At 41.6% G+C, this 22,245-nt stretch overlaps 1 protein-coding gene across 1 annotated transcript in view; it reads left to right on the forward strand.

Annotated features, from left to right (window-relative positions):
- Positions 1 to 22,245, forward strand: part of sv2a (synaptic vesicle glycoprotein 2A) — a 69,781-nt gene that overhangs the window by 38,841 nt on the left and 8,695 nt on the right. Inside the window, exons 3-10 of the mRNA XM_074683395.1 lie at positions 12,443 to 12,623; positions 15,471 to 15,622; positions 16,923 to 17,056; positions 17,608 to 17,697; positions 20,024 to 20,131; positions 20,599 to 20,687; positions 21,447 to 21,611; positions 21,868 to 22,001. Of these exons, the coding sequence (XP_074539496.1) occupies positions 12,443 to 12,623; positions 15,471 to 15,622; positions 16,923 to 17,056; positions 17,608 to 17,697; positions 20,024 to 20,131; positions 20,599 to 20,687; positions 21,447 to 21,611; positions 21,868 to 22,001 (1,053 nt within the window). The remainder of the gene's footprint in view (positions 1 to 12,442; positions 12,624 to 15,470; positions 15,623 to 16,922; positions 17,057 to 17,607; positions 17,698 to 20,023; positions 20,132 to 20,598; positions 20,688 to 21,446; positions 21,612 to 21,867; positions 22,002 to 22,245) is intronic.

A 22,245-nucleotide genomic window follows, 5' to 3' on the forward strand; every position in this document is an offset into this window, starting at 1 on the left:
TGCATGTGGCTTAAATTATCACATCTTCATACATATTCCTCCTCTTCTTCTCCTCCCTTGCTCCCTGCCAGCGTTGTGTTATACCAGGGGGAGCCAATAGGGAGACACAACCATCCCCAATTCCCTCCCCCCTCCCTCTTTCTGTTACGCAACACCCCTGACTCATGCTAGAGAGCCTCCTCTGCTCATGCCTATCTGCATCCCATGATTCCTAGTGTCCTCAACCCCACCCCCACCCAATCCTCACCCTCTCCTTCTCATCGAGGTCTAAATGGAGCTTCCTCTGCTGTCACAGAGCGAGCCACTTCAGCTTGACGCACTGTGGCAGAATCATAAAGATTCGTACTGTATGTGAGTGACTCTGCGAGAGGTAATTGCCTGCAAAATATCACCTCCTTCACAGAAAGAAGCACTGAGCTCTACCCTGAGACACATTTAGAGAAACAACCCTGTTATTTTGTTTTTTTTTCAAGCACTGGAACAAATTTTTGCACCAATTTGCTCCAAGAGAGGAGACACATTCAATGGCAGCAGAGCGTTTGTCATTGATTGTCCTTGTTGTGAGGCTGCAGAGGTGAATCTGAAATGAAGCAGAAACTGAGGGTTTGTTTCACCATATAAGGAGGAGAAAAGTACTGGATAAGCGTGAGCCTTTTTTTTATAAATGTCAAGTTCTCTGCACATTGTTGATCTTTCTGTGCTGCTGCGACACAATGAGGAGTAAACTCTCTGCATATGAAGCTCCCTGCAGGATTATTTTGATCTATCTGGGCCTTTTCTCTGTTTGGTGTTCTTCAGGAGGATGCATCTGCAAGCTTTTCTCAGTGCGCTGCAGCAGCATGCATACTAAGCCTCTTTTTTTTTCTGGAGAGAGCTATTTCACAGATTCTCCTGAGGCCTGTTCACACATGCACCGCACCCCTGAAATTTCCAGAATTGTCTAGGAGGGCTGAATATGCAAACACTATCTTCTTCTAGTTTTCTGACCCACCTTTCTTTGTATTTTCTGTTGCTGGTCTTCAGGAATAAATTAAAAGAAGTCAAGGTGAGCTGTTCCTTGAATGCAGCAGGTAAAAAAAATAATAAACCATTCACACATGTGCAAAGAGGAAACAGCATTTATTTTCCACAACTTGTGCACGACGAGTACGATATGCATTCGTCTCTGCTCTGGGCCGATGTTGTGAAATCATCCAGTCACACATAGCACTGATATGGAGATAAAATTGGGTCAAATCTCCCACTGTGAGGCAGAGGTGGCGTCATGAGTGGGCCCAATGGTCCCAGGCCCACCCACTTTCTAACAGGCCCACCTCAAACTTTTCTTTCAAAAAAATATTAGGGGTGCACCGATCACAATTTCCTGGCCAATCACCAATTACCAATCTATAAAAACCCTGACCTGCGGATAAAGACCTGGGCCAATACAGATTTTTACTTTTATTTTTTAATTTTTTATAAGTGACAGCATATACCTTCAATGTTCCAATCTTATTTTATTGAAAAGCTTTGAACAATACCTATGAAACAATAAAATCTTTATGTTTTAACTTAAACAACCAATAAAGTGTCCTGAGTTTTAGGTCTCAGAGCAAAAAGCAACAATGGCTGGCTGTCAGACCTTCCTGGAGGTTTATAAGATCAGTTTGATATGTAAGGATGGGCCCATCACAAATCCTCGAAAATTAAGGAAATCTGCACCGATCAATTGGTGCATGTCTAAAAAATAGATTTTTCCTTCATTTGTTTTTTTTTTTTTGTTCTAAAGAGGAATATTATAAAACTCTGTCATTTTATTATTGGTTTGCTATCACTAGATGCTCCGTCTAAATAAAATGAGCCGAGTAGGGATGGGTACCCTTCACATTTAAAATGATTCGGTACCGATGCACTGTACTTGGCAACAACAGTACCAATTTTCATTACTTTTTGGTGTTTATTTGGTAAAAAATATAAAAAAATACCAATTTGTTTAATAATAAGTTATATATATGTTCAATTCAACATATTTATTCTTCAATATATAACCTTGCAATACTCTGTTCATGTCCAGCATGGAAAAACGGCTGCTCTGCCTCTCCCTCACAGTCACAAGGATGCATTTAGGTACCTAAACATGGTACCTTTTGATTTTACCTGAATCGATACCTGGTACCGACTGAATTCTGTCAAAAGTACTGGGTATCGATTCATGTAAAACCAAAAGGTACCATGTTTAGGTACCTAAATGCATCCATGTGTCTGTGAGGAAGTGGAAGAGTAGGCGATTTTCCATGCTGGACATGAACACAGCATTACAAGGTTATGTATTGAAGAATAGGTCAAATAGGTCAAATCTCCCGCTGTAAGGCAGGGGCGGTGTCATGGATGGGCCCAACAGTCCCAAGCCCACCCCAAACTTTTCTTAGAAATATATATACATATTTTTTATATTGAAGTTTATTATATTGTGTTTATTTACTGTTGACAGAATTCTGTCGGTGCCTATAAAAGTACCTAATTTGGTACCCATCCCTAGAGCCAGTTTGGCAATTTTTAGCCTGTTGGTAAAAAGAAGTTATTTGTCATTTATCCTCAGTAGGAATAGAGAATAATTTTGTACAGACTGTAGATTTTTGTCTTTTGTTTAACCGTGGTTAATGTTGCCGCTCTCACAGCCTGAAATACATGGAAAGTTGAGCTGGCGCAGCCCGCTGGTGCCTTTGCCGTCTGATGCACTTAAATTTTATTGAGTATTACAGGATCAAAAAGCAACCAACTTTTGTTATTTAAGGCCCACCCAAAATCAGTTTAACCCACCTGAAATTGAAATCCTGGATCCGTCCCTGCTGTGAGGGGCATAATGTTGGAAAATGTGCTAAAACCGATCGGTGCATGTGTAAATGAGGCTTTTTTTGTGTGTATCACATTTCATCTCATTGGTCTTAAGTGATGACTATAAAATCAATCATTAAATATCACAGACAGCAGGAACAGAGAGGATGGAAAAGAAGAACTTCCTGAGTCTCACCCGTGTTTGTGTTTTCCTCCAGCTCCTGTGAGAGATGCTAGCAGGGGAAAAACTTGGCAAACCAGGTTACACGCTGCAGCCGCCTGATATAATAAGCTGCTCCTGTCAACAGAATCTCAGTAAACATTTTTTAGACGTGAACGAGTGTCTGTGGGAATTAAGCTCTCATATATTAGTATTCAGCCTGCATTTAAAGAGAAATATGCAGGCTGGGAGGCAGCAGATGGTCTAATTGTATTCATCCTGTTGGCAATATTGTTTGGATTGAATTTTGAACGTGGAGTGGAGATTGGAAAGGCTGTGTAATGTGTTATTAGCATTTTATTGTGATTAACTCAGCAGTAATGATCATTTCTGCTAGACGAGGTTGGAAGATGAAGAAGAGGATTCTCCAGACATCAATAACAGAAACAGTTAACTGTTAAAACAGTCATCAGTAAGTGGCTCTTGGTCATTTTCATCAAATTAAATCTGTCCCTCTTTGATAAAAGTCTGCTCACCCCTGGTTTAAGTCGTCATCAGAGGAAGTTCTTCTGATAAGATGCTTCATCCTCCTCCTCCTCATTCAAAAAGCCCTGCACACTCTCTTGCAGAAAGGGAAAACCATCTATTTTTAGCCTCCCTCTGCCCTGCCCCCTCCCTCAGCCAACATGTACAGACACACAACCCTGCAGTGGCACACACTTTGTCTTCCTATGTTCATACACTCACACAAACACACACACAAACACACACACAAACACAGCGTGCCCTGAAGCCTTTGGGAGCCCTGTCACTGCTCAGACAGGCCACCATCCTCCCCTCCTCCTTACTCACTCCATATCCTCCTCCCGCTTCCTCCATGGGAGGTTCTCAGTCATCTAAAGACTCCTGCTTCTCCTCCTTCCCATAGTTTCACTCTTTGACCTGTTTTCCCCCTCATGTGGATGGTGTTCCTTGTGTTTTTTTTTTTAGCTCTAAGTGAGAAACGTAAGAATATTTTTCAGTAAAATCCAAGTAACTACAAAGATAGAAGAGAAAGAGACTGAGTTCTCAGGTGGCTGTGCAGTCATGGTGTCCCTCAAGGATCAGTGCTGGGTCCCCTTCTGTTTACCCTCTACATCACTCTGTTGTTTTTTTCCTCAAACAAACTCACTGACTTCAAACATCAAGATGTAAACATGTTTATTTTGCTCTAAATATAATTTTGTGTTTGTAGTTCCTGGTGTTTCTGCAGCCAGCCTCAAGTGGACGCTTGTTGAACTGCAGTTTATAACACTTCTGCACAGACTTCATATTCTTAGAGCCGGAGTTGGAGCTGTAGTTATACCTATGAAATAATAGACATGAAAGGGACTGGCGAGCTTTTAATTTCTCCTACATCCTTGTTAGAAAAAAAGTTGCCGACAAGTGAATCCACATCTGCACAGTGTGATGTTTAAACGAGGAAAATGTATTTCAGAAACTTAATTTATTTTAATTTATTTTTAATTTTTTCAAATTTATTTTAATTTTTTTTAATATTTTTTTTTTTATTTCCAATTGTTTTTTTTATTTATATTATTATTATTATTTTTTTTTTTTTTTGTCTTTATAAATTTAAGAAAGAAACTTCAATCGTAAGATTTTTCATACATCTTATCAAATATTTTGCCACTAATGTTGATAAGATTCAATGGGGAAAAAAAGAAAAAAGAAAAAAAAGGAAATTTTGAATTATTAAACTCTTCTGTAAAAGTTGTATGCACAACTTTTTTATTAGTTTACTGACACAAAGTGAAATACTCGTTACAAAACATTTTTCAAATTTGTCATTGAGATCAATTTGGCCTTCATTACAATTTTACATTTCTACAATTTCATAAAGCAGACACTTTTGTCAAAAGTACAACCAGCACCCATACAACCATGGGTGCTGGGGGCGATCCTAGGGGCCCATCATTGACAGGGGCCCAGCAATATTTCTTTTAATGGGGCCCAAAATCCCTGGCAGCGCCCCTGCATACAACACAAGCAGGCACGTTGACTTGTCGAAACAAGACCTTTTTTCTGGTACCGGGTCTGGTTAGACAAGATGTCTTTAAAGCTGGGGTGAACAGATTAACCCGACTGCTTTCATCTTTGCAAGAACTGAAGACGTGTAAGAAAAGCTTCTGCTGCTACAAGAGAAAGTTCGTTCATATTGTGAGTTTAGCTCTCAAGAAAACTTCATAGTCTCTACAGAGCTGTGCAGTGTGTAAAGAAAGGAATAAAAAATGAGTTTCTGTGGCTTTTTCTTCAGCTTTTAATCCATCATTTGACCCCTCAGATGGATGAGATAACTTTAGATTGAATCGATTCTTTAGTGATGTATTGTAGCCTCGTGGAGAGAAAAACCTGAACCGGCTGATGAAGACAATGGAGGCAGATAGAGAGCAGAGATAGTGATCCTGTGATAGTGGGCGGAGCTGAAGAGGCTGACAGGTCAGCACAACACATCTGGCAGATCTCCACACCCCAGCATAAAGGGAGACAGCGTGGTCTCTCCTGGTCTCTGTGTCCCTCTTTCTGTCAGTCTGTCCATCTGCTCTTCTGTCGCTCTGCTGCAATGCGGCGACGGCTAAGAGCTCGGCAATCATCTCTGGCTCGTTGTTGCTGCGATGAGCTGTTCTGTCAGGAGGAGAGGCTCACAGCTGTCTCTCTGCTGTGCTCTGCCGGTGAAACACACACAGATGAACACACGCCTCAACCATACACCTATAGACGGTGCAAGAGTATACACTTTGAGTCCAGGAGATTCACACACATGCCTGACATGGTAACACTCAAACAATCCCCAGCAATCGATCATAGGAGGGAGTGAAAGTCACCTTCTTCTCGTCTTCAGCACTGCAGTGTTTACACAGAAATACAGACAGATGGACGGACAGAGGGAATGAGGGATGACTCACACACTTATACCCTGCAAACACACTTTTTCCCAATGCCTTTGAATCTCTTTTTTATCTAAAAGAATAGGACATCCCTTTATGTGAGTGCCAAACTGGGAGTTTCCTGCCCTACATTTTGTCTTTCTGTAAATACTCCCAGCAGTTTGTTTGTAAGACTGTGATGGATTGTGCTTTCTTATCTACGGCGGTTTAACGTGCTTGTTTTCCAGCCTAATTGACCTCCTAATTGCTTTCCTGTCCGGCTAATTCAGACCATTTAGCTTAAAGAAGCAGGAGCTGATTCTGTGTCATCAGCTCTCATTGTGTGCAGAAACAACTGGAAGGCTCACAGCAGAAGCCGCTTTTCTTGGTGCTAATGATCAGTGTAAAGCAAGCTGGTCATCACGATGGAGGAAACACTGGGGAGCATAATGAGGCAGAACTCTGTAACATCTAACAACAATCTCTACCAGCTCTGTGGTTTAGTGGCTGTTAGGGGAGATGGTGAAATGCAACCGTTTGCTTCTTATTACAGTTAAGAGCCTCTAACTGCTGCTTAAAACCTCTCTGTGAGTCCCAGTTTTAATCTATTTTTAAGGTTGCAAAGACGAGGGTGTGAAAAGTCAAAGTGTGCAGAGATGTGATCATAATTATGACGTCTTAGAATGCCACAAGAACAAAAACATTTTTTTTAGTGACTGCAGTCACTTTTGTTCAGGAGGCAAATGTTTCTTTAATACCAACATAACCAATCCATTACTTAAAGGTAGGGTCTGCAGGAATTCCGGTTACTATCCAGTGCAGATTTGTAAAGAAAGAAAGTAGAAAAACTAATATTGTCACTTTATGGAATAACCTGGACAAGGACTTTAAAGAAACCAAACCACTCAGTGTCTCCGAAAAAACAAAATCAAAACCAGTATTTTAAACAAGTACAAGGTTTAAAAGATATTCCTGAATTTTCAACTAAAAATAAAAAACAATGAGTCAATAAATAAAATAAAATAAAATAAAATAAAATAAATTAAATTAAATTAAATTAAATTAAATTAAATTAAATTAAATTATATTAAATTAAATTAAATTAAATCAAATTAAAATAAATGAAATTAAATTAAATTAAATTAAAATAATAAATTCTTTAGGGGGGTTTTCAGGTTTTTTTCAGTTTATTTATTTATTTTTATTTCGATTTTTTTCATGGAAATTTGCACTTAAGTTTTTGATTGCTTTGCTTGTTGTCTTTCTGTTAAAAAGAATTAAAGTAAGTTTTTTTCTGATACTGTGTTAAACATTTTGTGAGTGAAGGGGCAGATACAATTAGACCTTTTCCTTCTTTCTGCTCTTTTTCATTCGTTTAAGATTTTTATCTTTACATTGTACTCGTATTTTTGTGTTAACGCAAATAAAAAAAAAGAGAAACTAAACTAAAACTAAGCATACTGTAATTGTCACTGACACTTATGTCTTACTTTAATGTTATACTCCCTTTCAGCAGACTGTCTGCTACAATTTGGTGTTAGTTGCAGGTTTGTACGATAATTTGTTTCCTGACAGTGTTGAAAATGATGATGACCCAGTACATATTTCATATTCCAGATCTTAGTATCCAGAATATTGGCAGGATCTGGATCGTACTTTTACATCTATCAGAAATTATGGTGACCTTTTCTCGTATTGTTTTGCAAAGCAATCCGACCATTTATGGTGGAGTTATATACACATATGGTGAAAACAGCCCTATCTAAGAATTCTTTAAAAAAATCCTGGCTTCAGACGGTGATCAGGATCACCTCTAAAATTGAATCACTTCTTCCTTATCCCATTTTGAACATTTCCTGAAAATTTCACCAACATCTGTTTGTTACTTTTTGAGTTGTGCTGTTCACAGAAAAAGAAACAGACAAACAAACTTGGCATGTTAGCACAAGCTAATCACGGGTAATTGACACAAAGCCTCTGTGCTACGTCTACAATCCTAGCTGCCCAGGATAGCTTCTTCCACTTGCTATCATCAACACACAAAGTCACTTGTGCACTTGGCAAATGTGATTGGCTGATGTAACCTTGCTTACTTTCCACCCAGAAACATCCTGACCAAAACATCAACATCCAGGCAGAGGAGGGGGTTGAGGCAGACACAGACACTGACACACAGGAGACTATTAAGATTCTGTAAAAGTTGAATTGGGTTTTTTTTTTCATCTGGTTAATTTATTGATTTAGTTATCATAACATTCTTTGTTTTTAACAAGATCTTGTAGGACGACCATGAGTCTTTTGTAAGCGTTCAGTGGAGTTGAGTTTCTCCACTCCTAAAATTTGGAAGTAGTCTCTTTGAAACCCTGCTCTGTGGGGCCGAGCGTTGTTGTCTAAGAGGATAGAGTTCAGCGTCAGACTGTGTCGCCACTGATTTCTGAATTTAATCTCTCTTTCATCTCTCTGCATTGAGATTGCCTCCAACAATGATATGCCCTGTTTCTCCAGTGGGCAAGGTGCCGCCCCACACCATCAAACTCCAAACAATGGCGCAGCTTGGTTTCGCAGATCACAAGCTTGAAATTGCCTTATTGCTCAGACTGTATCCAAATCAGTCAAATGTGGCATTCTTTGAGCAGACACCTACTGACCACTGTAGCAGGGCCCATGCCAATCAGACTCCTGATTGTCAACACCTGGGGGTACCAGAAGCTCGGAACAAGAGTTAGTAGAAACAGCAGAACCAGCTGTTTGGCAGAGAACTGACTGTACAAAAGGGCTTTTTGGAAACATTTGACATTTACAGAGACATCATTGGAAATCAAAGAGCGAAAGGCTCTTTCAGAATCGATTTGTAGCCTCTGCCTTATTGTGGGTTGCAAATTAGCAATTAGCCATTAGTCATGGTTGAAACTTCAGGAAGAGATGGGCTTTGAGTTTGGATTGGTTTGTCTATTGATCTTAGGTTTGTTTGCCTATGATAACAAAGCAGTAATCTGCCGTTAGCTTAAGGTTTGTTAGTTTAATGGATTTAAGTCATGACTTTCCATTCAGAGTATAGTATTTGGAATAACATAGGGTTTAATGGAGACGTATGCCAATTTTATATCCTATAGATGTGTTTATATAGTATGGGTTTTATAAAAGTGTGTATCTACTCTCAGAAAAAGAAAAATGTGATTGAAACAAAGATGTGAAATGTGGGAAATATACACCGGCCTCTTCCTTTGTATTCATCCTGGGTGATCTCGCCAATAACTCGAGTCACTGCAGACTCAGGGAGCATGGAGACTGTTGACAGGATGTCAATAAGGCAGCAATTGCAAAAGGAGCAGTGTGTGTCTATGTCTGTGTGTGTGTGTATGTGAGTGTGATGGAGACAGACGGAGTGAGGCAGCCGTGGATAAGTTCATGAGTGGTGAGTCATGTTAGCACCTCAGATCAAACGGCTGGGTTGACATGGGTGCTGTTTGTTTCTGTTAGCAGCCTTTTTGCTCTCCGATGAAGACTTCTTGTAACTTCTTGATGTGAAATAAAGGCCATCCACTGTTTCCTGGATATTCAGTCTGTGCAGAGAAGAGATGGCTGAAGTACAGAAGAAAAACCTGCAGAGAGGAGTTGTAAGGTGTCAGAGAAGTGATGTCAAGTCTCACCTGAGGTTTTCTGTGTTGTGTTCAGGCTTTTTTGGCAGTTTTTCAAAGTTTTCTTCCACAGTGGGAAGAAGACAGGTTCTCAAAACAGCTCAACACTCAAATTCACATTCTAGCATTTCTGAATCCTGTTGATGAATGAGGATAACAAATCTGATCTTTCAAACCTTTGAATCACTTCATAGTTAAAGAAAAAGTCTGGATTTCAATATGCTAGTGAGTACACAGCTCACCTTTTCTTAGCTTAATGCTAATGCTAATTAATCTATTCATCTTTACCCGTACTTTTCCCTTAGGTTTACATTTATTTGTTTATATATGTCTTGTCTAGCTGCAAACGACTTTCCCTGTGGGAACAATCAAGATACCTTTGACCTTTGACCAGTGCATTGGGCACAAGGTGGGGCACATCCTGAACAGGTGGCCAGCCTATCACAGGGCTCACATGTAGTCAGACAGCCACTCATGTACATAGACCTATAGGCCGTTTTAATGTTGTTTTTTGGGGGCTTTTACACCTATATTAAAAAAGGATACCTGGACCAGCAAAGCTAGAATGGGCGAGACAAAGCCATTATGGGCAAGTATAGGCCAAGCCAGTATAGAGCCTCATTTTAACCAATCGGTCCAGTTTGGTTTGTCTCGGTACAGCACACATTTTGTGGTGTTTCCATTGACCAATCCTGGGACAGTTCCCCAAACTACAGACCCATATGTTCCCACTTTTTGGTACCCCTCTGTTGGGGTGTCAGACATACCAATCCGACCCCAGAAGGTTGAGCTGCAACACTGCGATCCATTGATTGGTTGAAAGCATTGTCGCTGACCCTGCATCAGCACCTGCTCTAATTCTCCTTGTGGCACACAGCCTTCTCTGAAACAAAGCTTGATTGCACTTTGTAACAAAGAGCCACATGCGAATCACAGTGAAGACAGATAGTTACATGTCTGCCATCATTGCCTTTTAACTGTGTCACATTTTACTTCTTTGCTGGATCTATAGACAGTATAGGCAAGGCCAAGCCAGTATAGGCCAGTATTGGCAAGGTCAAGCGAGCATAGACCAAGCCAGTATGAGCAAGTTGGTCTAGGCCAGTATGGGCAAGGCCAAGGCAGTATGGGCCAGTATTGGAAAGGTCAAGCCAGCATAGACCGAGTCAGTATAGGGCAAGCTGGTCTAGGCCAGTGTAGGTAAGGCCAAGCAAATATAGGCCAGTAAAGGCCAGTACAGGCAAGGCCAAGCCAGTTTAAGACAAACCAGTATGGGCAAGGCCAAGCCAGTATAGGCCAAGCCAGTATAAGCCAAGCCAGGATAGACCAAACCAGTATTGGCAAGGTCAAGCCAGTATAAGCCAAGCCAGTATAGACCAAACCAGTATTGGCAAGGCCAAGCCAGTATAAGCCAAGCCAGTATAAGCCAAGCCAGTATAGACCAAACCAGTATTGGCAAGGCCAAGCTAGTATAAGCCAAGCCAGTATAGACCAAACCAGTATAGGCAAGGCCAAGCCAGTATAAGCCAAGCCAGTATAAGCCAAGCCAGTATAGAGCAAACCAGTATTGGCAAGTCCAAGCCAGTATAAGCCAAGCCAGTATAGACCAAACCAGTATTGGTAAGGCCATGCCAGTATAAGCCAAGCCAGTATAGACCAAACCAGTATAGGCAAGGCCAAGCCAGTATAGGCCAAGCCAGTATAAGCCAAGCCAGTATAGACCAAACCAGTATTGGCAAGGTCAAGCCAGTAGAGGCCAGTATAGGCAAGGCCGAGCCAGTATAGGCCAAGCCAGTATTGGCAAGGTCAAGCCATTATAGGCCAGTATAGGCAATGCCATGCCAGTGTAGGCCAAGCCAGTATAAGCCAAGCTGGTCTAGGCCAGTATGGGCAAGGCCAAGTCAGCATAGACCAAGCTAGTATAGGCCAAGCTGGTCTAGGCCCGTAAATGCAAGCCAAGACCGTATAGTCCAGTTTAGGCCAAGCCAGCACCCACCCCAGGCAGTTTTAATGTAACCACTCAACCTGACGAGCATGTTTTTGGACTGTGAGAGGAAGCTGGAAATCACTTATGCATGCATGGTGAGAACCTGCAAACTCCATAAAGAAGGCTTCTGCCAAACCAGGAATTCAAACCGGGAACCTTCTTGCTGTGAGTCAACAGCACTTACCACTGCACCATCATACAACCCTAATAAGATAAAATGACTGACTAGATCCTTAAGATACGGACTTAAAAATGATCTCCATCTCAATCTACAGAAAACATTTGAGATTATATCATCACTAAACTTACATTAAATTAAAATGCTACTCACTTTTTTCCCCTTTAGACTTAAGATGATGATTCCTTTAAACAGCACAGAAACCAATCACTTCACTCCTGAACATTCTCTGAAGATTAGACTTTCCCTTCCAGTCTTGTAAGTTTCTGCAAGAAGTCAGTGTGAGCTGATGTGTGACACAGCAGGTAAAATTCACTGTGAGTGAGTGGGAGGGTGATGACGTCTATATTATGCAACCACTGCTTGACTCTGTGCATGCAATGAAGCTGCTTTGTGCTGTTTGCAGCTGGCCAGCACGTTTGTTGGTCCTGTAAATCACCACTACGTTGATTTAAAAGCAAAAAGGTGTCGTCATCTTGTCTGACTCTTCATCTTTGGAAACTTTCAGAGGCTTCCAGGAAGACATAAGGGGATGGTATTGATAGATTTAAGTCTAAAGGCTCTCTTTTGTTGCTTCAGTCTGTGGAGGTGATTAAGCTGTTCTCAGTTTTATAGTTTAATGAGTCAGTTATGTAATACGGCTGAATTAGCAAACACTGGAAATCTAATGAGAGTGGTTGTAACTGGAAGTAATATCGATAAATTTACCTCGTTATGATCCAGTCTACATTAAACCTCTTCCTCCCCTCCCCCTCTCAGGTCTCATCGTGTACCTGGGGATGATGGTTGGAGCCTTCGTGTGGGGCGGCCTGGCTGATCGGATCGGCAGACGGCAGACCCTCCTCATCTCCCTCTCCATCAACAGCGTGTTTGCCTTCTTCTCTTCCTTCGTCCAGGGCTACGTCTCCTTCCTCTTCTGCCGCCTGGCCTCTGGTGTGGGGTAAGGACATAGATGAGTCACACACACTCTCGCACACACACACACACACACACACACACTGTAGCCAGGCTTGGAAATGAAACAGTCACGACCACTGTGGCACATCATTTGACGTGACAGGCATAGCAGCGCCACATGTCAGAGGACAGAAAGAAAAGCTCCACCTTTACATTCTTGGATGTTTGTCTCATTGTTTGACCTTTTTTTGTTTTCATGTCCCACTTTTCTTCAAACTGTTTCATCTACTGCTACTTAAGGAGCTAAAGAAGCTTTCAGAAATAAGTCAGGTTTGACTGAGTCTTTCGGGCTTCCTTACATCTTAGTATCTTTACAGTGTTTCTGTCCTGCTGGTGGCAGTGGCAAATGTCAGGAAAATGGCAGCTAATGCTCTGATATTCAGTCTGAATATGAAACATGACCTTCACTGAGCTTCAGCTGGTTAAGACTCAGTGGGTTAGCATTAGCCGTAGCATGTTTGCCTTATTCACATTTGGCTTCGATTTAAGCTACAGTGTGTAGCTTTTAAAGCTTTCAAATTCAACTCAATCGACAGGAGCAACATTTGGTAAAAACATACTGTATATGTTACCCACGCTTTGAAATGAGATTATCAGTGCTAGTGTAGGTTATTTCGAAGTACTACATCTTAGCTTCTTGGTAGCTTCTTGATCAGGTAGAGCCAGACTGGATTGATTCGTGTCTCTATGACAACACCACGCTGGCTGACAAAGTTTAGTAGTGAGAAGAGAAATCTGTGTTTTTCTCTGCTGAAAACGATTTCTGTGATTAATTTTGTAGTGATGGTGGACACAGGAGCCTAACTGTCAGACAGAAAAAGGACAGAAGAGCAGAAGAAAGATAAACAAGGGAGTGATAGAGCACGAGCTAAAGGCTAAAACAGGGGCTAAACTGTTTGTGCTAATGATCATTCCAACCCACAGTCAGCAGTTATTCTGCAGTGGTCTGTTCAAACTTGAGAGTCTATCAATAAAATGAAGAGTGAGGTTACGTTAGCTCTGATTGGTAGATGACTGATAGGATATAACCAGGATTTACTACCTTTACTCATTACCAAAACATCTAGGGATGGATACTGAATTCAGTACCTTTACAGGTACCGACCGAATTCTGTCAAAAGTACCGGGAACTGATTCACGTAAAATCAAAAGGTACCATGTTTAGGTACCTAAATGCAGCCTTGTGACAGTAAGAGAGTGGAAGAGTAGGCGGGACATGAACACAGCACTGCAAGATTACATATTGAAGAATTAATATGTTAAGTTGAAAAAAAAAATCTTTTTTATTGAACAAATTTATGTTTTTTACCACATAAACACAAAAAAGTACCTAGAATTGGCCACGTTGCGTACTGGTACCGATTTCCAAGTACTGGGTATCGGTACTGTATTGTTTCAAATGTGAAAGATACCATCCCCAGACATGTCTTACAGTATCAGGCTGTCAGAGCTACGTATGGATGGCTACTAAACTACTGTATGAACTGACAGATTGCTTTTTGTCATGTTAGCCTATTGATACTTTGTAGCACCAGGCTGCTAGTAGTGTTACATTAGGTGGCTACTGACATACGGTACAAACTTAGGGTTGCTTGTTGTCACGCTTCAAACTTCAGCGCTACATAAATTTACTGATGAATATCTTACCTTGTTGCGTTGTATCCAGTAAAAGTTGTCTTGAACAAAGAAACTTAGTTCGAAAACAAACACACGCCTGGTTAAAAGTCACATTTTTACAACAGTGTGTGTGAGACTCCAGGCCAGAAGGTGGCGAGGCAGTCCAACTAAAACAGATCCTCCTCATAGTATCTTCAGAGAGGTGTTTTCTATAGAGGCAGGCCTCTCTACACCAAGGTCTAGCCGTAGATCTGCCCCAAACAGGCCTCCAGAGGGCTGGCCAATCAGAGGGGAAAGGGTTAGTGGCGCATGGAGCCTTAAAGAGACAGCCACCAAAACTAAGCGATTCAGACAGCGGCTGAAATAAATGTTTTCAAAATCTCCAGTGTAAGAAAAATAGGGATTTATTTGAGCTGTAAATCAAGCTAAGCTACTACATGTGTACTCCAGGGACAGTTTAAAGCTTGAAAACAAGCTCAGTACCCCCTCTCAAAGCAATATCACGCAGAGGGTCGAAATGTTGTGCCTGATGTCAGCCCTGAAGTGATCTGAAATCTAATCTAAAATGTCTAATATCCCAGTTGTTGAAATGGAAATATGATTCTTGTCCAGCCATCTGGTCTCAGAGTAAGAAAACACTCAGAAAAGTGTTGTGCCTGCTCAGCGATTACAATAAAAGACTGAAACACTTTTGTTCTTGTAAAATAAGCAGAACCTCCCTTTTCAGTATGGATGTTGCCCCATTAGCAGTGTGGTGAACTGCGATCTTGTGCAAATTGAGCCATTATATTAACAACACTGCTCCATTTTAACTGGCAGAGCTGTGAGTTTGAATCTGTTCCCAGAATCTTTCCCCTAAACTGATGTGATGGAGCGTGTACAGCAAGGCTTTAAAGAAGTTGCTATTGATCGCAGTCAGCTGGACCTTTATGGGCGTCTTTTATGTTCCTTTTTAATCAAGTACAAGATTTCTAGCCTCCTTTATATCACACTCTTTCCTGCTGGTTCTCAGAACAATCTATTTAGCCTACTCTTTGTGCCATTATTTCCCTTCTGTTAAAGAACAATTGCCACATTCTTTTGTTTGTTTCCCCTCTGTTTATCCCCTCTTATCTCCCTCACCATTTGCCTCTCTGTTGGTCTCCTCTTTTGTTTGTTTGCTGGCTTTAATTGTAATTACGTTTTATTGCCTCCCTCTCTCTGCACCTCCCAGCATTGGCGGCTCCATCCCCATCGTGTTTTCTTATTATTCGGAGTTCCTGGCCCAGGAGAAGCGAGGAGAGCATCTGAGCTGGCTCTGCATGTTCTGGATGATCGGGGGCATCTACGCCTCCGCCATGGCGTGGGCCATCATCCCGCACTACGGTGAGAGAAACGTACATTTAGTCTACACTCACCAGCCACTTTATTAGGTAGACCTTGCTAGTACCAGGTTAAACCCACTTTTGCCTTCAGAACTGCCTTAATCCTTGGTGGCATAGATTCAACAAGGTCCTGGAAACATTCCTCAGAGAGTTTGGTCCATATTGACATGATAGCATCACACAGTTGCTGCAGATTTGTCGGCTGAACATCCATGATGAGAATCTCCCGTTCCACCACATCCCAAAGGTGCTCTATTGGATTGAGATCTGGGGACTGTGGAGGACATTTGAGTACAGGGAACTCATTGTCATGTTCAAGAAACCAGTCTGAGATGATTCCAGCTTTATGACATGGAGCGTTATCCTGCTGGAAGTAGCCATCAGAAGATGGGTACACTGTGCTCATAAAGGGATGGACATGGTCAGCAACAATACTCAGGTAGGCTGTGGACTTTAAACCATGCTCAGTTGGTACTAAGGGGCCCAAAGTGAGCCAAGAAAATATCCCCCACACCATTACACCAGCAGCAGCAGCCTGAACCGTTGATACAAGGCAGGATGGATCCATGCTTTCATGTTGTTGAGGCCAAATTCTGACCCTACCATCTGAATGTGGAGCAGAAATCCAGACTCATCAGACCAGGCAACGTTTTTCCAATCTTCTATTGTCCAGTTTTGGTGTTGCTGTGTGAATTGTAGCCTCAGTTTCCTGTTCTTAGCTGACAGGAGGGTCACCCGTGTGGTCTTCTGCTGCTGTAGCCCATCTGCCTCAAGGTTGGACGTGTTGTGTGTTCAGAGATGCTCTTCTGCAGACCTCGGTTGTAACCAGTGGTTATTTGAGTTACTGTTGCCTTTCTATCAGCTCCAACCAGTCTGTCCATTCTCCTCTGACCTCTGGCATCAACAAGGCATTTTGTCCCACAGAACTGCTGCTCACTGGATATTTTCTCTGTTTGGGACCATTCTCTGTAAACCCTAGAGATGGTTGTGGGTTAAAATCCCAGTAGATCAGCAGTTTCTGAAATACTCAGACCAACAACCATGCCACGTTCAAAGTCTGTTAAATCACCTTTCTTCTCCATTCTAACATTCAAGCCTAAATGCATTGAGCTGCTGCCATGTGATTGGCTGATTAGAAATTTGTGTTAACGAGCAGTTGGACAGGTGTGCCTAAGTAAGTGGCCAGTGAGTGTAAGTGTCAAAGATCTAATTTATGAGTTACACACCAAGACTACAACCTGAAATGGTGCACATTGGACAAATTAATAATAATCGCAACACTTTCCTCTGTCCTCGTCCAGGCTGGAGTTTCCAGATGGGCTCTGCCTACCAATTCCACAGCTGGCGTGTCTTTGTGTTGGTGTGTGCCTTCCCCGCCGTGGCGGCCATCTCTGCCCTCACCACCATGCCTGAGAGCCCACGCTTCTACCTGGAGGTCAGCTCATTGTGCTTTCTGCACACTCAGACGTCGCAGAAATATTACTGGAATACATTTAGACTTCCTGAATGCATAAACAGACCTCAAACTGAGAGCTTCGCTGTACTTGCAAATTGGTAGACACTGTGCTGCTGAGGAAGTGCTGCATACACATTTATCCAGAATATTCTGAATAGATATGGGCGTATAAACAGCTTGGAGTAGAATAAACAGCAGGGAACCCTAAGATGGATAGTCTGAAGTTTATTATTCTTCATTTTATTCTGAGTGCTGACTCAAGAAAGAGTAAACTGAGGATAAAATCAAATTTTAAAGGATATAAAATGTTCATTTTATGAGTCAGTCTTTGCTACTTTACAGTTTATGGCTGTGTGTTGGGGATATTCACTCTCCAAATTATCTTTATCTATTCCGCTAATCCTATTTTATCCATTATAGAACAAATGCAGATACGTTCGATGTTGTAATTGAATCAAATTCATGTCAAAGCTTTGCTCTGTGGTCACATCTGCATAGAAATCAACCACTCATTCATTCTCCTCCCACAGAACGGGAAACACGACGAAGCCTGGATGATCCTGAAGCAGGTCCATGACACCAACATGAGGGCTAAGGGTTACCCAGAGAGGGTCTTCTCTGTAAGTCACGTCCTCTACGTTCACACACTTCCGTCTGCATGCAGGGGGAAATGTTCTCACACAGTGCACGTGATCCGGCCCGCAGGCTGAGAGAGTGCAGCAGGTTTTCAGCTCGCTGCTGCATAAATTAGCATAATCATAATTTCATACAGATTTTCTTTTAACCACTGTAATCCCAGATCGCCAAAAGCCATGCAGTTAATGTTGATATTTAAAGATGGGGCATTCTGCTTTCCCATGTTTAAAACATGGATATAAAGTATTAATGCTGGATGTTTGTACTAATGTGTGAAGATTTTCAAACTGCTACACATTCATTAAGAGTGGGAGAAAAAAATGTTTTTTTTTGTTGTTGTTTGACAATATCAAAATCAGTATTCTTTGTCAAAAAAATCTCTTTTTTTATTTAATTTCTTTATTTCAGTCTTTTCTTATAATCTGTATTGGAAAATAACTACCACTTTTCTCCAGGAGAGGGTGAAATCTTTCTTTCTGACTAACATAATGTGCCTTTTATGGGAAAATATGGCTCCTGATATAGTCTGTAGACATTATCATCATCACTATTTAACTTTTTCACATGGTCTGGAGTTAAAAAAGCAAACTAAAAATCATGAACATTAAAGAATCGTAATTGAAATCGGATCTGTACCCCAAAAATCGTAATAGAATCGAATTGGGAGAATAGCATACCATCCCAGCCCTAACTTTTCTGAGTCATGGGAAATCCTTGAATCTGTCTGTAAACAGCCCCAAATGCTTAGTTCTAAAAGCATCGCAAAATCTTAACAAAATCTTTCTTAAGGATCATAAGGATCTCCCAACAAGTTAATGAACACTTGAGGGTGGGCCTCAAACACCAAGGCCCACCCATAGCTCCGCACCTGTCAGGCTTCCCGAGGGCCGGCCAATCAGGGGAAGGAGGTTTGTGGAGCAGGGAGTCTTAAGCCGCGTTTCCAATAAGCAGTCCGGTTCAGTTCAATACGGTTTGGGACGGTTTGGTACAGTTAAGCCTGATCCTGATCCTGTCCACAGCAAACTGTGCCCTCTTGTGGTAGGCAGCGTGTAAGTCGGATGCGGAAAACCGCATCTGTTAAACAATAGCGTGATGCCGTAGCAGCGTGACACAGTTTACCCTGCTAATAAATCCAATGAAGAAGAAAAACACGACAGTAAATAAAGAGCATAGATGGAAGACATGCAGCATTTTGTCCTCTCTGTGATTGGCATGTAGCTCTTTGATACAAAGATCAATCAAGCTTTGTTTCAGAGAAGTCTGTGTGCCACCAGGAGAAATGCAGCCGCTGTCGCACGGTAAGTGACGATTCTTTCAAACAATCAACGGTCTGCAGTGTTTTAGCTCCACCTTCCGAGAGTCTTGGTTATTTGGGGATCTGTCCTGGGATAAGTCAGTGGAAACGCCACAAAATGCGCGCTGAGACAAACCAAACTGGTCTGCTTGGTGGAAACGCAGCTTTTAAGAGACAGCAGCGAGGGTTTTCTAAAATACAAGACTGAGAAATAGCTAAAAAGCTTCGACAGGAGAACAAGACAGACATGAAACAGCCTTAAAAAAGCAAAGTACTCCCTCTTTAAGAAAAATGAAATATATATATATAATATTTAGGTACATGCAGGTAATCACTTTAAGGATGAAAGGGGATGAAACAGTCAGAATCAGATAGTTAAAATCTGCTCTAAGATCAGTGGAGTTCAGCTGATGGACTGGAGCTCCTTTTGGAAGAGATGTGTGGTCCAGAAAGCCAGAGGAGTAATCAATCAACCTGGCCACATTTTCTCTTATTCCCCTCTGGGAACAGATACTCTCACTCATTCATCCCTTCAGCTGTCAGGCTGCTAAGTGCTGAGCACAAAACTGAACTTTCATTATTTTGTATTTCATTTACCATGTCTATTACTGTGGCACTGACAGGTGAAGGTGAAGGTGCTGTATGTGATCCTGGATGTTTATATGAGGCTGTTCTAGATGATGGATTCAATAAAGGAAGGGTAACTGCAAACTGAATTAACCTACAGGGATTAATAAAGTCGTCTGAATCTGAGAGGTGTTATATTTATTGCACAATTTACTGGATTTTTTTTCCCCCTTTGATTTAAATCTGGGACCAAGAAATTGAAAAGTCTGAATATTTTGTTTTGATTTAACATTCTTTAGACATGATTTGACAGATATGTATCTGTTCTGACAAAAATAATCTTGAAAAAATAAGTGCACAGCCTTTGTAGTAAAAAAAAAAAAGAAAGGAAAATCATGATGAAAAGTTATTTTAGTGATGTTATAAAATGATGTATTGTCTGTTTTCAGGTGACCACAATCAAAACGGTGAAGCAGCTGGATGAACTGGTGAATCTTGGAGATGGAGCTGCCTGGCATGAGAAGTGGAGGATAAAGCTGACGTCTCTTTTCCATCAGGTAACCACAGCACAGATATTTGGAATAACATTAATAAGCAGCAGATTTTCACTCTTGATGCTGTTGATGCACCTTTTGTTTGTCAGAGGTATGTGGCTGTGACATAATGACCACCTACAGGTGAAGTAGACTCTGATTATCTCATAATGATGGCGTCCGTCAGTGGGTGGGATGTGTTAGAAAGAACATTTTGTCCTGGAAGTCTGTTTGTTGGAAGCAGAAAAAAGGGATGTGACTTGAATGCCACCAAGTGATCAGCAGAAGCTCTATTCATGATTTATTCTCCCTCTGTGTGGACTGTGTGTATTTGGTGACTGGAGATGTTTACTTTATGACTAGAAAGGGATTCTGGGAGTCGGTGTTTATGTATCGTAGCTGCAGCTTGTTTTCAGAGTGATTTGGTGTTTGTTTACTTCTTATCTGGGTGTACTGTATATTTATTATGTTCTCTCTTTCTCTCCTCTCAGGTTTGGAGCAACTTCCAGACAGTTTTCTCTCCAGAGTACCGCCGTACCACCTACATGATGATGGCCGTCTGGTTCTCCATGTCCTTCAGGTGAGATTAGGTTAAAAAAAGATACTCTGCTGCAGGTCTGGCAGGGTCTTTGTGAGACACAGAACCAGATACTGAACTAATCTGTGATGCCTGTGGATAACACTGGATGCATACTGCATTTATGGAGGCCTAACTTTTCTTATTGTTATAGAATTGAATAGAATAGAATAGAAAATACTTTATTTATCCCCAAGGGGAAATTCAAGAGGAGTCACAGCAGCAATCAAGAAAACGAAAGTGAGTCCATCATTGTCCAGTCAGCCAGCCTCCACCTCTACAGGGCCCAGGACTGAGCTTCTTCAGCAGTCTGTTCAGTCCGTCCAGTGTTAGCTCTGTTAGCCATGTCTGTGAATAGCATGATGCTACTCTGCCTTCTGGTTTTCCCTCTGTTGCTGGGTTAGCACGGCTAGCTCGTCCATCTTATTGGAGATAGATCTTACGTTCCCAATAACGATGGATGGAGGGACAGGTCCATGTCGTCACTTCTTAACTCACACCTGAGAACCAGCACGTCATCCTCACCTCCTTCTCCTCACTTTGTGGGAAACATCCGGCCTTGCACCAGTTAGCATTGACATGCTACAGGCTGCTAACAGCTGATTTAACATATAAACAATGCGGCCATGGTTACATTTAGGATCTCCAGACAAACACAGGAGAAAAAATAGCAAAAATATCACTGAAGACAAAACCAGTTTGGTGTCTGCGACTAACAAATAAGCTATACAAAGCAATGACCCACTCCTTTTCCTCATCCAGCTACTACGGTCTGACGGTGTGGTTCCCCGACATGATCAAGTACCTTCAGAAACAAGAGTACGCCTCACGCACCAAGGTTTTCACCAAGGAGAAAGTGGAGCACGTCACCTTTAACTTCACCCTGGAGAACCAGGTCCACCGCCAGGGAGAGTACTTTAACGACAAGTGAGTCAGCTGCTTCAACTCATTCATGTTCAAATCAGTCAGATAACCTTCAATACCTCCAGCAAATCTGCAAAAACGCTTCTTTGAACCTTCTCTTTGCATGAAATCTGTTTTAGATTTCACCCTCTTATTTTCAGGCCCCGTCATGACAGACTTTGCATGTCTCCCCCTCCTTTCTGCACCTCCATTTCCTGCTTCTTTTCATCTCTTTGCCTCTGTGTTTTTGACTATCACCCCTCTCTGTAACCACATACAGATTTATGGGTCTTAAGATGAGGTCTATGGTGTTTGAAGACTCGCTGTTTGAGGAGTGTTACTTTGAAGACATCACCTCCAGCAACACCTTCTTCAGGAACTGCACCTTTATCGCCACCCTCTTCTACAACACGGGTGAGATATAACTGCACAAACACACATGAGAAGAACTGTGAGGTATCAAAAAGTGATACTGAGATTGTCTCACTTTCATTTATTTATCTATTATCCATGATTTAAAATGAGATCAAAACAATGTTGGTTATTTCTAAATGCTATGTCTCAGTCTTGGTGGTTGGGTTGAATTTTCCCTGGAGAAGACAAGTTACTTCACGGCACATAAACCAGAAGTCGTTTTGATGATGTGATGCCTCCTGCA

This window comes from Halichoeres trimaculatus, unplaced genomic scaffold, assembly GCF_033239565.1.
Source record: "Halichoeres trimaculatus isolate MK-OKI-2021-1 unplaced genomic scaffold, fHalTri1.1 fHalTri1_scaffold_12, whole genome shotgun sequence".
NCBI lineage: Eukaryota > Metazoa > Chordata > Actinopteri > Labriformes > Labridae > Halichoeres > Halichoeres trimaculatus.